At 42.0% G+C, this 14414-nt stretch overlaps 1 protein-coding gene and 1 pseudogene across 10 annotated transcripts in view; one reads left to right on the top strand and one right to left on the bottom strand.

Moving 5' to 3' along the window:
* Positions 1 to 14414, top strand: part of AAK1 (AP2 associated kinase 1) — a 173904-nt gene that overhangs the window by 88448 nt on the left and 71042 nt on the right. For all 10 annotated transcript variants that reach the window (XM_044261295.1, XM_044261296.1, XM_044261294.1 and 7 more), the window contains exons 4-5: positions 10058 to 10166; positions 11657 to 11799. In XM_044261295.1, coding sequence (XP_044117230.1) covers positions 10058 to 10166; positions 11657 to 11799 — 252 coding nt within the window. The remainder of the gene's footprint in view (positions 1 to 10057; positions 10167 to 11656; positions 11800 to 14414) is intronic.
* LOC122916587 lies at positions 6690 to 6839 on the bottom strand (annotated as a pseudogene).

Raw genomic sequence — 14414 nt, 5'->3', positions numbered from 1 at the left:
GTTGACCATTTCTTTGTGTAGCTTTTAAATATTCTAATTAATGTTACATATATTAGTTATATAAGACTATGTTATATACATAGATATAGTGTGTATGTGAAGGTGGAAGTCTGGGCCCCCCCCTTGGCTTTTGCTGGCGTGTCTGCAGGGAGGGGCTGCAGTTTTTTTCTGTGATTTTTGGCTGGAATAGAGTAGTTAGTGTCTGTGAGTTTCTGTCTTTCCAGGCTGCATTTTCCTGGCTTCGGCTAGAGAGAGTAAGCTTTTATTGGTGTTTTTAACTCACCAGTTGCTTCAGTTTCTAGTCTGGGATATATGGGACAAAAAGAAAACTCGGGCAGCTCACCATCATTTCATTCCTCGGGCTCTAAAGTTTCTAGCTAGGCTGTTTTCTGTCCACATATCAGATTCTTCTTATTATGCTTTTTAAAATCTATTCTAGTGTCTAGAGTATTTATATTTAGTTGTACTTAGAAGGGAGAATAAGCAAAAGCACCTTGACTCCATTTTCCCGGAAATGGAAGTCGTCTTCAGTTTGTGCTTTTTTTTTTCCTTAAAGAGTTTATTTATTTATTTGACAGACAAAGATCACAAGTAGGCAGAGAGAGAGAGGGAAGGCAGGCTTCCTGCCGAGCAGAGACCCTGATGCTGGACTCAATGCCAGGACCCTGGGATTATGAGCTGAGCTGAAGGCAGAGGCTTTCACCCACTGAGACACCCAGGCACCCCTAGTTTGTGCTTTTTAAAAAGCAAACTCTTTACATCATTTAGTAAGACTTTAGAAGGAAGCAGCAATAAAAGGAAGTATTCAACTTACTTAAAATTTTTTTTTCTTACCATTTTAATCAAAAGCCCTCTGGAATGTTTTTAACCCTCCTAGGCTCAGACTTCTGTCAGATAGAGGCCATACCCTAACCCTACCTCTCTCAAACAGGGTCAGAATTGTGAAAGGAATTGGAGGAGGCAACATGCTTTATAACAGGCTAAGGCTTGTGTGTTAGTGGTTGGAGAAGCAGCATCCTCTCTGCACTGACAGCAGAGTGAGGATGTGTGTGTTGCACGCACCCAAACTCAAGAATGGTTAGTGGTTTCAACAGAGACATTTTATTTTGACAAATGCCGTGTACCATTTACCAGGGTTTGGTAGGAGGCCTTCAATAACATTTGGGACATGTGCCCTAATGGAACCAAAGGGATTTGGGTTTCTGGCAGACAATTGGAAGCTGGGTTTTGGAGTTCAGATTCCTTTACCCAAAGGCAGGAAAAGATGAATTAGCTTCAGACTTAAAGGGGTAAGAACTGAAGCCCAAGATGTACCAAGTGCTGTTCTGTGTTCACGTCTCCTGGCCCAGATGGATTCCATCTGCGGTGAGCTTGATAGTGAGGACAGTGAGCTGCCACCAGTGACATTTGAAGCCTTGCTTTCAACAGAAGAGATCTCAGAAGATTTGAGGCAAGAAAATGTTTCCATATTCCTAAATGAGAAGGAGGGTGGATTGTGCACAGTAGGGACATCAGGATTGATGGGGGACAAGAATCCGGAACAGATTATTTTGAAAGATGCTTTGAAGCTGTTTTTTGTGTAAGAAAAGATATGCGTGTCTGTACATAATGCATAATATATACTGTTTGGATTTGCCTGAACAAAACACTGAAAGGATGCGAGAGATAGGGTGAATGGGAGAAAGGGAAAGAAACAGGGAGGGTTCCTTATAGAGGATGAGTACTGGAGTAGAAAATAATTTCCTTTTTTTTTTTTCTTTTTGAATGTTAGTGTATTACTTATTTTAAGCAGGGATCCAAAGAACCTTCAGGTTGGGTAAGAGCAGACCATGTCATATCAACATCATGCCTTTTTGGGAGGGTTTCTGGTTGGGAAGCTCAGGGGAGTGCACTAGGTCCAGTCTCTTAAAAATTGTGTCATTTGGGTAAGGACACTCACCAGAGGTCTGTGAGCAAGTTGGAGAGTCTAGGCTGGATTCCAGGAGTAATAGCTACTGTGTATAACGGTTCCTGACCAGTGGTTTGATATTAATTTGGAGAAAGCTTTTTTTGAAAAAAGCCCCGCAGCTTACCATTAGTTTTATGTTATTTTACATTCAGCAAATAACTTGGTTAAAGAGAAGACACACTTATCAATTATGTACCTAATATAAAGTTGGAAAATATAACCACTACAATGGGTAATAGAATCGGGATCCAAAATGATCCTTATGAATTGGAGCAATGGACTGATTCTAATGAGATGAAATAACAAGGCAAGGTCATACACTTGAATTTTTATTTTAACAACTTTAAAAGTATAAGTCTGGGAAGGCAGAGATTTAAAGCAGTGTAAAATGGAAAAAGACTAGTATTTTAGCGGTCAATTAACTCAATATGAATGTGTAGTGTAATGCAGCTGCCAAAAGGATAAAAATGCCATTTTTAGCTACGTTAATAAAATGAATAGTAGGTGATGATGCTGGTCTGCTGTGCACGACTCAGACCACACCTGGAGTATTCCATTCATTTCCTGGGGCCATTCTTGTCAAAGGGATACAGACAAAGCAAAGCATTTAAGTGGTGATGCAACTAAAAAAAAAAACTTGTTTATGAACATAGGTATATTTAACCTAGAGAAGAAAAAAATTTACAGTCTAAATAATAATATTTCAGTTGTTTAGAAAGTGAAAAAGAAGACTTGCTCTTTTTGCTCTGAAGGGGACAGTCTAGGAACAAGAGCTGGAAGTTTCCAGTTGGATGTAGGGAAGAACTCATCAACAATACAAGCTGTCTGCAGTCAGGCTGAGGGTCCAAAGAAGTGACATTATTGTAAGAAAACTGCTTCTCAAAAGGCTCTAGCAGAGATGACATTTTGAGCTGCCTGACTACTCTGGATGAGTGCTGCTCGGAGAACCTTCTTTTCCTTTTCTTTCTCCCTCTTGCGTGTTTATTTTTTCCCTAGCTTGTCATGCTACTTTTCTTTGTAAATTGAGATAAAAATTCACCCTTTTAAATATAATTCAGTGGTTTTTAGTATATTCACAGGGTCATTTACCTATCACCTTGTATCTAATTCCAGAACTTTTTTTTTTTTCATCATCTCCGAAGGAGACCCATCCCTGTTAGCAGTCACTCCTCATACTCACCTTGCCACAGTCTTTGGCAAGCATAGTCCACTTTCTGGTATATGTTTGGGACATTTCATATAAATAGAATAATCTAATGTATGGACTCTTATGACTTCTTTCACTTAGCATAATATTTATGGTTTAACCATGCTTAGCACGGATGGGTGCCTTCTTTATCCATGTGATAGCATGTGTGAGTGCCTTTCCCCTTTTCATGGCTGCATAATACTCCGTGTGTGTGTGTGTGTGTGTGTGTGTGTGTGTGTGTGTGACATTTTGTTTATCCTAATGGACATTTTGGTTGTTTCCGGTTTTTGGCATTATGAATAGTGCTGCTAAGGACATTTCTGTACAAGTTTTTGTGTGAACATGGTGTTTCATTTCCCTTGGGTATATACACAGGATGAAATTGCTGCATCAAGTGTTAACTCTGCTTTTGGAAAAAATGCCAAACTGTTTTCCACAGGATCTTTACTATTTTATATTCTTCCAGCAATGTATGAAGGTTCCAGTCTCCACATCCTTGGCAACATTTTTTATTGTTTCTATTTTTTGATTATAGCCATCCTTGTGGTTTGGAGTGATACCTCATTGTGGTTTTTATTTACATTTTCCAAGTGATTAATGGCATTGGGCATCTTTTCATGTGCTTATCAGCCAGTTTTATATGCTCTTTGGAGAAATGTCCATTCACATTCTTCGCCAATTTTTACATTATCTTGTCTTTTTATTGTTGAATTTAAGGGTTCTTTATATAGCTTGGATACTGGGTCTTTATCAGGTGTATGGTTTGCAAATATTTTTTCCCCCATTCTTTGCATTGTCTTTCATTTTCTTATTAGTGTCTTTTGAAGTGCTAAATTTTTAAATTTTGATGAAGTGTAGTTTATCTGTTTTTTTCCCTTCGATTGCTTGTGCTTCAGGTGTGTATCTAAGATCTAAGAACTTTTACCTAATCGAACACCATGAAGATTTGTGTGCATATTTTCTTTGGGGAGTTTTTAGATCTTTGGTCCAGTTTGAACTAACTTTTGTGAATGGCATGAGGTAGGGATCTAATTTATTCTTTTGCATGTATATAATCTAGTTGTCCTGAAAGGTTCCCCAATAATGGGTCCATGATTAAAGGAACGAGACTGTTACAAAGCAAAGGTCAAGCAAAGCTTTATTTTGCACCTAGCATCAAGAATCAAACCGACCCTGGGTGGCTCAGTTGGTTGGACGACTGCCTTCGGCTCAGGGCGTGATCTTGGAGTCCCGGGATCGAGTCCCGCATCAGGCTCCCAGCTCCGTGGGGAGTCTGCTTCGCTCTCTGACCTTCTCCTCGCTCGTGCTCTCTCTCACTGTCTCTCTCTCTCAAATAAATAAATACAATCTTTAAAAAAAAAAAAAAGAATCAAACCGACCTTTCAGGGCTATCTCTTGCAAAGAGGCGACTCCTCTCTGCCTTACAGACTAGCTTTTAAGGGCAAAGGCCATGTGGTTGGGCCTGGCCACACACAGGTGGCCAATGAGATTGTAACACACAGAGAAAGCTGCACAGTCATGCTAGGTCACACATAAGTGACCAATTGAATTACAGTTTACCCTATAGTAGATATTTGAACTAGCCTATCACCTTGGTCAGAATTGGCGCCCAAAAGGCGCCCAAAGGGCAGGGCCCATACTCCTTGGTAGCTAGGGAGACAGTATGCGCCCCCACTGATTGGATACCTCCACCTGGCCTGACGTACCCTTGTATTTGGGCTTTGTTGCCTAGGACTGGTTTCTAGGACTTGTTTTTAAGTAAGTTCCTGGGGCGGGGGGGCAGAGTCAGTTTAAGTTTTACTGTATAAACAACAAAATCACTGTTCAGCCAGATGGAATCACTCTGGCTAAATAGGCCCTTACAGTCCCAGCATCATTTTTTAAAAAGACTTACTTTTCCCTCATTGTATTTTTTTGGGGGCACCATTTTCAAAAATCAGTTGGCTATAAGCATATGGGTGCTATTCAGAGCATGTTGTGCCAGAATGTAAATCAAGGAACTGTATTCCTCATAGGTAAGATACCACTAGGAAAAGAAATAAGTTTGCTTAGTTACTAAATTGATTGATGTCCTGGAGCAAGCTTCTTCTCTCCTTCTGCACTGGTAACAATTTACTAAGCAGCACACATCTGTGGGCCACATTTTGAGTGGCACTGTTCTAGATCTTTGCTACTTTAAGTGCCACTGAGGAGCAGGATTTGGGGCCCTTTCCTAGAGCTACTGGCTTGGAATCTGCTTTTAAACAAGATCTCCTGGTGATTCATATGCCTATTAAAGTTTGAGCAGCACTGTTCTAAATCAGATTTTAGATGACTTTAAAGATCTAGTCACTAACTCACTAAGTATTCACTTACTCACTAACTAGGATTAACTAGTGAGTAAGACTCAGGAACGGGAGAGTCAGTGTGAGTGTGGGGACGAGAATCATATTTGGGACTTCTTATGTAAGCAGAAGCCCAAATCCTTGGCCTTCATAGAATAACAGGACTAGCCTAGATCTCAAAGTATTTCTATTTTGGGGCGCCTGGATGGCTCAGTGGGTTAAAGCCTCTGCCTTCAACTCAGGTCATGATCCCAGGTCCTGGGATCAAGCCCCGCATCCGGCTCCCTGCTCAGTAGGGAGCCTGCTTCCTCCTCTCTCTCTGCCTGCCTCTCTGCCTACCTGTGATCTCTGTCTGTCAAATAAATAAATAAATAAAATCTTAAAAAAAAAAAAAAGTGTTTCTTTTTATTACTGTACTTGATGTTTTCCTGGGCCTGTGAATAACTCCTTGAAGAGAGTTTTATAGGAAATTTAGAGTGATTGAGGGGAAAAGGAGCAAAGAAAAGTAAGGCAGTAGACTTTTACAAAGCATCCAGTAGGAGAGGGACGCCTGGGTGGTTCGGTGGATTAGGCCGCTGCCTTCAGCTCAGATCAAGATCTCAGGATCCCGGGATTGAGCCCTGCATTGGGCTCTCTGCTCAGCAGGCAGCCTGCTCCCCCACCCCCGCCCGTGCCTGTCTCTCTGCCCACTTGTAATTTCTCTCTCTATCAAATAAATAAATAAAATCTTAAAAAAAAAAAAAAGCATCCAGTAGGAGAAATAAACAAATTTCAGGCCTTAGAACTGGATTCCTTCACCTTTAAGTTAAAAAGAAGCTGAAATTTGCTTAAAAAGCTCTGTGGAACCATGGTGTGATACCAGAAGTAGGAACAGTGCTGAGTCATAAAAAGCAGAAAATGTTGAATATTTGATTGGAGGGTCAAAGCAGGTACATTATCTTTTTGGGAACTTAATCTTTGCAAATACAAGCTCTGTCAGTATTGGGAATTTGCGGATATCATGCTGACATTTTAAGGAAGGGTGACCTGAGCAAATAAATAGGGAAATTAGTTATATACCATACTCATTTTTACTGTCTGGAGGTGAGTCGCATGTTACTGATACGCTCTTTAGAATGCTATCTTCTTTGTTTTCCTGAACTTAATATGAAGGTTTTTATAGATATACTTACTTGGGGATTGAATCCTCCTGCTATAGGAATTTTGAGCATAAGGATAGAATACTGTTTTGTGCTACAAGCATCATTAATTAGGGCCCCAGATAAACTTGAGATTTGTGATAACCTATAAGATCTGAGTTGAAGGCATGATTTTCAATTAGCAATAATCGCGCCTCGGATAAACCTCATTGACGACAATGCTGCCACTGCGCAAAGCTAAAGGCATGATTTTCAAATGGCAGCTTTCGCATGTATTTATGAAGAAAGTTTTTTAGCATCTCAAACAGTTAAATGTATTAATAAGGCCACTACAAATCATTTAAAATATCTACTTAATAAAGCAGGTCTTCTAATAGTGTGTTTATGTCAGTACTTTATTAGTCCTCTGTAATGGTGATCTAAATATAAAGTTTAAAAGGACAATACACACTCCTTAGACTTACCAGTGTTTAAATCATGTAATATAAACTGATCTGATCAATAATTTAACTGAACTTTTCCCACTCCCCTTAAAATCACGCTTTGACTTACACTCAAAAATACAGATTTTTATCTCCGTGTACCCCAAATAAGAGTTGTAGCCAAGGGCATCAAGGCATCCTCCTTATATCCTGCCTTTTCCTGAGGAATTGAGCTCCAAAAATGTGTGGGTGCTGTCCCATACCTCTGTGTCCATTTCTGTTCTCCAAGTCTGGAACTGGGCTTTTAACCAAAGCCAGGGAATACTTGGGCCTCCTCTGGCCTATTGGTGCTACGAACGGGGCAGGGCACCCTCCATGTGAGTCAGTTTCCCTTTGCAGTAAGTTTTCCTCTTGGTCTTCTCTGCATTTCACAGCCATTCAAATCAATCTTCTCTATCAGTTGCAGACTAGTGAGATGTTACTCTAAAATCTGAGATATTGCTGCGTTATCAGGTCGTTAAAAGTGAGTGCCAAGGGCTCCCTCCGAAGAGGAGATCTTTTCTGCTTGGTTGTCTCTCAGGAACTCTGCAGAAGACAAAATGAATGGGAATTTGGACTTGAACTGATCAGCAAACGGCTTGGCAACTGTTCTAGGATGCCATCTGCAGATGTTCATTATCCTTATCCAGTTTGCGTCTTCTAATAGCTCTTGACCTCCTCTTGGCTCTACCAAATGCTTTTTTTTTTCCTTCCTCAGTCTTTATTATTCCTCTTGGGGTGAGGCAAATCAGAGGTGACATTGCAGATTCTTTTTCAAACAGTTAAATGTAGACAAATTACTAATGTGGAAACATTAGTCTTTCATTCCTCCTGTGAACATTTGGAGAACATGATCTTCTGCTCTATTTTGGCTTCAGAACTCCTCTCCAGTTCTTCCTCCTTCCTTGACTGTGTAAATGAAATCAAGTTTTTGAAGAGTTGATGATGAGAGTAAAAAACAGGAGGAAGAATGGGGCTCTACGACATGAACCCTGAAATCACGTTCTGTTGTGCAGAACTCCAGAGAGAGACCGCTTTTTCTGCCTCATCATCTCCTTTGTCTGTCATCCAAAGTGGTTGCTCTAAGCCTTTTATTTCTCTCATCAAGCTGCTTTCTCATTCCCTTATACTGCAAACGTGGTCTTGCTCTCTACCAAAAACAGAACAATAGAACTGAACTCACTGAAGTTCCCCTTCTCCAGCTGTAAACGAATATGCATATCCAATTTCGTTTCCTTCCTGCTCCTCTTTCTAAGACCAGTCCCTTTAGTGGTGCCCTCAGTCCCCACCCCCTCTTCCTGCAGGACTAGTTTCCATCCGTTATCCTTTGTCCTCTCCTCTGTGCTGAAGGCTTCTGCTCCTGGCTCCTTACACCCGCCCATGCTCAGTTCTCTCTCATCCCGAGAATTCCTTCTGGCAATGCTGTTCCTCTCTGGAGCGCACAATGTTCCAGAAGACTCCTCTAGACTCGCCAGCTCTTAACGGGCTCAACTCTTTGCAAGTCCATTTCTCCCTCCCCCCATCCCATCCCTTCTCTGAAACTGTTCTTGTATCGGGCTCCGGTGACTTCCCACTGTCAGTTCCAGCCGTCCCATTTCTGTTTTTGTCTACCTTTCTGAAACAGCAGTCGTTCTCACTCACTCAGAGGGAAGTTCTAATGAATTTTAACTTTGATGCTCAGGGGTCAGGTATATTCATTTGATACCATGAGACTTCTTCTTGTTTTGGTATACAATTTTAGATTAAAAGAGACTTTATATGTCACTCTAAGCAGCCAAATCTCCAGTTTGTGCAGTGGTAGTTACTGTTTTGTTTTTTTTTTAAAGATTTTATTTATTTATTTGGCAGAGAGAGAGAGAGAGATCGCAAGTAGGCAGAGAGGCAGGCAGAGAGAGAGAGGGAAGCAGGCTCCCTGCTGAGCAGAGAGCCCGATGCGGGACTCGATCCCAGGACCCTGAGATCATGACCTGAGCCAAAGGCAGCGACTTAACCCACTGAGCCACCCAGGCGCCCTGGTAGTTACTGTTTTTATGGCCTGAACTGTCATGTTTGTCTGGTGACTCAACCACTTACATTTCCACTATCCTCCCCCTTTTTTAAATCAAACAATTTATTAAAACTGTTTTTTTTTTTAATCTTGAATTTGTACAAAATCCTTCTACCCAGCGTGCTCACTTTTTCTTTCCCCGACTTACTTCTTAATGACATTGGATTTTAAACATCATCGTTACAAAGATTTGCCTCTAGGAATGCTGAAATAATGATAACAAGGTATGAGGCAGCCTCTGGTGCCTGAATGGGTCCTGACACACAGGAGGTGCTCCGTCAACATTTGCTGGCTCATTGAATTCCGTAAGCAGCCCCGAGAGAGCGTATGCAGTTCCAACCAGAGAGCTGGAAACAGGACCCATCTTATATTCCATTTGGTTGACTTGAAAGGCTTAATTATGAACAAAATGTTTAGGTTGGGATGCCACCATAGGCCATTCAAAACGTTGTAAAGCGGTTATTCTTTTCATACATTTTCTAAAGGGAGAAAAACAGTACAAAGAATTTAAAAGTCATGTTGAATCCACTTGTGTACCTATGGCCAGGGGAAAAAAACCCACCAGTTTCTTTTTTCTGAATTAAAAATTCACATGTTTAAATAATTCAAACTGTCTGGCTCGTACTCTCTGCAGTACTTTTGGAGTACTTTTGCTCCGACTTACAGGGAGCACTGAGAGAACAAGCACGTAGGCACCCTGTGTGCATATGCTTCCAGAATCTCGTTCAGGAGTGTGTTGCGCTTTAGTAGGGCTATAGAACTGTTGACTGAAGAGCTGGCCATGAATCTCAGAGACCACTGGAAACCTGCTCTTGACCCTCCTCTGCAGTCTTACTTTGCGGTTAAGGTTATCTGTATTTAAATTATCTGTGCTAATGGAACCTACGCGCTCCTTCTGTCCCTACTGGTGTCTGTATCTAATACTATATTTCTCAACTTTTCTTTCTAGAGAGACCTGTCGGGGCACAAGAACATTGTCGGTTACATTGACTCCAGTATCAACAATGTGAGCAGTGGGGATGTGTGGGAAGTGCTCATTCTGATGGACTTCTGTAGGGGTAAGTGTATAACCCAGACCTTGAGCTCCCATTGTCTGGCACTTTGATTGTCAAGGGCACGGGGCTCATTTCAGTGAATGTGCTCTGTGCCCTAATGTCTGTTGTTGTGGTTTTAAAGATGTGCAGACTGTGAGACTGAAAGATACAGAGCCTGCTGTCACCTCTTGGTTATTCTTAATGGCAAACGATTTGAAGTGGTTGATAATACAAAACTCCTCTTTTGTTAACTTTAGGCAGGTTTGGTGCTTGTATGTGAATGAGAATGTATGAGGGTGAGGAGGAATGTGTTATCTGTGATGCTTTAAAACAAGCAATGAAGGCACAGAATAAAGTCCCAACTCCAGATGGACCAAAGAAAGGATTCAGCCTTCCCACTCCCTCCCTCATGTGTTCTCTTCTCCACCCACACCTCCGTCCTTGTGTTATGGGGGAAAATAATTCTTTTCGTCTAATGGAAATGACCTTTCCTCTCCTTGCTTGCAAGCTGTAATTGCCAGTAAGGCTATACTCAAATGATGCTGCTGTGAACAGTGGAGTTAAGTAGTTGAAAGCTTGGAGTTTCAAGCAGCCTTTATCTTGGGACATACAGACTGTAGCATGACTTGATTCAGAGTTGACTGCCTTTCATACATCCAGTTTGGAGGTCTGGCTCTTTTGGCCTGAGCAACTGCCACTTACAAGCTTGGGTCACTGCCTCACTGTTTGGTGCCCTGTTTTATAATCATCTGTACTTCCACTGAATTTTCCTTGCCTTTAAAGATGCTGTCCATAAATCAAATATGTGGTTAATCCCCAAAATGTAATGTTAACTGATAATTTCCGTCAATTCTCTAATAACCCTAAGCCAATTTTATAAGATACTACCAAATTTGAACTTGGCAGTTTGTTTCCTCTTGTCCATTCCTTTTTGGATGGTAAAATGTTTCAAGACAAGGCAGTGGGAGCATCTAGGGATCTGAATAATTTTGTAAGTGAGGTCATCAGTCTTCTGGTCCTGGAGATGAAATATTGGTGGAGTATTTCTGCATTTTCGGCAGCAAGTTGTGAGTGAGGCTAGAGAGACCAAGCCATTCCTAAACGGCAGACCAGAAAGCTGTCTTCTTCCTGCTTCTGGGGTCTCTTTTGTAGTCTGATTCTTATTAAAGAATACAGCAGGTTGAACCTGTGGCCTCATCCCATACAAACAGGGACAGCGTTATCAAGTGGCTAGAGCAGGACCAGACCGTCGTTCTACTGATCTTCAAGATGTCACGAAGGTAGCTCACATCTGGAGTACTTTATAAAATAAATGGGTTTTGCTACATCAGAGGAGGCCCTGGATTGTAAGAAGATGAATCTGGGTCTGGAAATCAAGACACTTGGGTTGCAGTCATGGCTCAGCCAGTGACCTTTGTCCAGGTCGTTCTTCTGTGGACAGCCTTTTCATTGTCGTGGGTGAGTGGTGAGTCAGAATGTTGCTAACCTCCTGCTTGCTCTGTGCCCCCTCGCAGGAGGCCAGGTGGTCAACCTGATGAACCAGCGCCTACAAACAGGTTTTACAGAGAATGAAGTGCTCCAGATATTTTGTGACACCTGTGAAGCCGTTGCCCGCCTGCATCAGTGCAAGACTCCTATCATCCACCGTGACCTGAAGGTAACGGCCCCACTGTTTGCTTAAGTGCCTTCCCACAGGCTATTTCCCATAGGCCTGGGGAACAGAGAGACACTTGGGGGATGTGACAGAACATGCGTGGTAACCTCCTATTTCTTCCATTTTGCTTGGTAAGAGAAGACACAAAGAAAAAAAAAAGAAAGTAGAGTACAGGTATGACTTTTATTACCCAGGTAGCCTTTAGAGATCCTTTATAGTCATCAACTGATTAAATACATGTTTTTGTTTTTCCTGATGGAGTCCCAAATTTACAGTCAGGGGCATGGAAAATGATAGACTAATTTCAATAGTGTGCAAACAGTGATGCTTGGTTTTTTGTTTTTGTTTTAAAGATTATTTATTTATTTATTTATCAGAGAGAGAGAGTGAGCACAGGCAGACAGAGTGGCAGGCAGAGGCAGAGGGAGTAGCAGGCTCCTTGCTGAGCAAGGAGCCCGATATAGGACTCAATCCCAGGACGCTGGGATCATGACCTGAGCTGAAGGCAGCTGCTTAACCAACTGAGCCACCCAGGCATCCTGATGCTTGGTTTTTAATGTCTGTTTCATATTTTGCAAAATCCAGTAAGTGATTATTTTAAAAATTTGTTCTGCTAATTACTACCTCCTTGTACTGGGCTTTTCTGATTATATAGTCACTTGACAATGTTTGTCGAATGGACTTGGCACTGACAGGGATTCACCAGAGTGTATGGCACACCAACTGTGTGCCGTGTATACTACCAGACACTTCACACACACACACACACACACACACACACACACACAGACACACACACACGCTGTTGGAGGAAGATGTTCTTCTTTACATTTACAGTTAGGGCAACTCAGGAGAAGATCAGTTACGTGACTTGACTGAGGTCATATAACCAGAAAGGAGCAGGTTCCGAAAGTGAATCCTGTTCTTCTGATTCTAAATTACAGTTTCTTTTCATTATACCTGTGTTTTGAGAAACCTGCTCCATGGCTCGTAACTGGAATCAGCATCCCCTGGTGTGCTTGTTAAATGCAGGCTATCGGATCCCACATGGAACCCGTTGGGCCATAACTTGTGTGGCGGTGTCAGGAAAGCCCGAGAATGCAGAGCTTAATAATCACCCCACGTGGCTTTTGTATATTCTCAAGTCTGAGGATCATAGCAGCCTACTAGCATTTCTGTGTCAAGGTTTTTAGTTTTATTGTTTTTTTAAAAATTCAGATATAATTCATAACCATAAAATTCACCCTTTTAAAGTATACAATTTAGTGGCTTTTACTCTTTTTACAGAGCTGTACAACCATCACCATCATACAATTCTAAAACATTTTGTCTCCCCAAAGGAAACCCTGTATCCATCAGCAATCACTCTTCATTCCCACCTCTCACCCCCTATCCCTGGGCAACCGCTAATTTGCTTTCTGTTGCCCGGTCTACGCATGTCACATAAATGGCTCATACAGTAAGTGGCCTCTTGGATCTGACTTCTTTCACCTAACCGTGGTGTCAGAGTTCATCTGTGTTGCAGTATGTAACGGTACCTCGTTCGTTTTCATGGCATGATTGTCATAGTGTGGCGAGACCATGTCTTGTTCATCTAGTCCTCAGTGGATGGACATTTGAATTGTTTCTACTTCAGGTAGTATGAACATCTGTTGCTAGTTTTAAGTGGGTGTATGTTTTCAGTTCTCTTGTGTGTGCATCTAGAGGTGTAATTGTTGGGTCATGTAGTAACCGCAGTTAGCTTTCAGAGGAACGGCCAAACTGTTTTCCAGAGCGGCTGTGCTGTTTCACATCCCAGCAGCAGTACATGAGGGTTCCAGTTTCTCCACATCCTCACCAGCTCTTCTTGTCATTTTTATTTCAGCCAGCCCAGTCGGTGTAAAGTGGTACATGCATGTTGGCATTTCTGTACTAAAGCAATTAGCTGACGGGAAGGTAGTACATACCTTCAGAAGCCATAGCTAGCCTTCTCCAGTGACCTTCTGCAGTCAGCCCTTTTTTCTGAGTAGAAAAGGAGAATACATTTCCGTAATTATTATGAGCCTAGCATGGTACAAGTACATAATTCTGTGGAGGTGGTACAGGTAGAATATGGTTCCTACCCACAAGATGTTTGATGTGTTGGTGAGAGGATATAAATGAAATGTTTAGATTTGAAACAGAGACAGGTGATGTACAAAGGTTCTAGAACAACGTGTGGAACAGTGGAGAATCGAGCTGCTTACTGTATGGTCAGAGAGTGGGACATCACAGACTGGTGGGATATGCATGGTTGTGGAGAGGATGGAGGACATTTTAGGCAGAGAACAGAGCTCGCAGGCTTCCTAGAGAAGGGGACAAGGAGGCTTAAGAGCGTGAGTGTCCATCTCCAGGAACACCCCTGGCACAGTAGGCTGATGGGGCATGGAGGTAAGGGCAAGAGGAGGAGGCAGAGGCGACCACTGAGCATCCTTGTAGAGAGTGCTGTTCCCATGTTCTTAAACAAAATCTTTTATTTGAACTGGATTAAATGAGACCTCATTGGTGAGTCATTGCATACCTGTCGATAATACCTCCCTAATTTACATACTCCCAGCATGGCAGTGCCCTGTGGTGCTCACAGTGCTGCTGTGAGGTAG

Source organism: Neovison vison, chromosome 8 (assembly GCF_020171115.1).
Source record: "Neovison vison isolate M4711 chromosome 8, ASM_NN_V1, whole genome shotgun sequence".
NCBI lineage: Eukaryota > Metazoa > Chordata > Mammalia > Carnivora > Mustelidae > Neogale > Neogale vison.
This window is presented reverse-complemented; position numbering and strand designations above follow the sequence as displayed.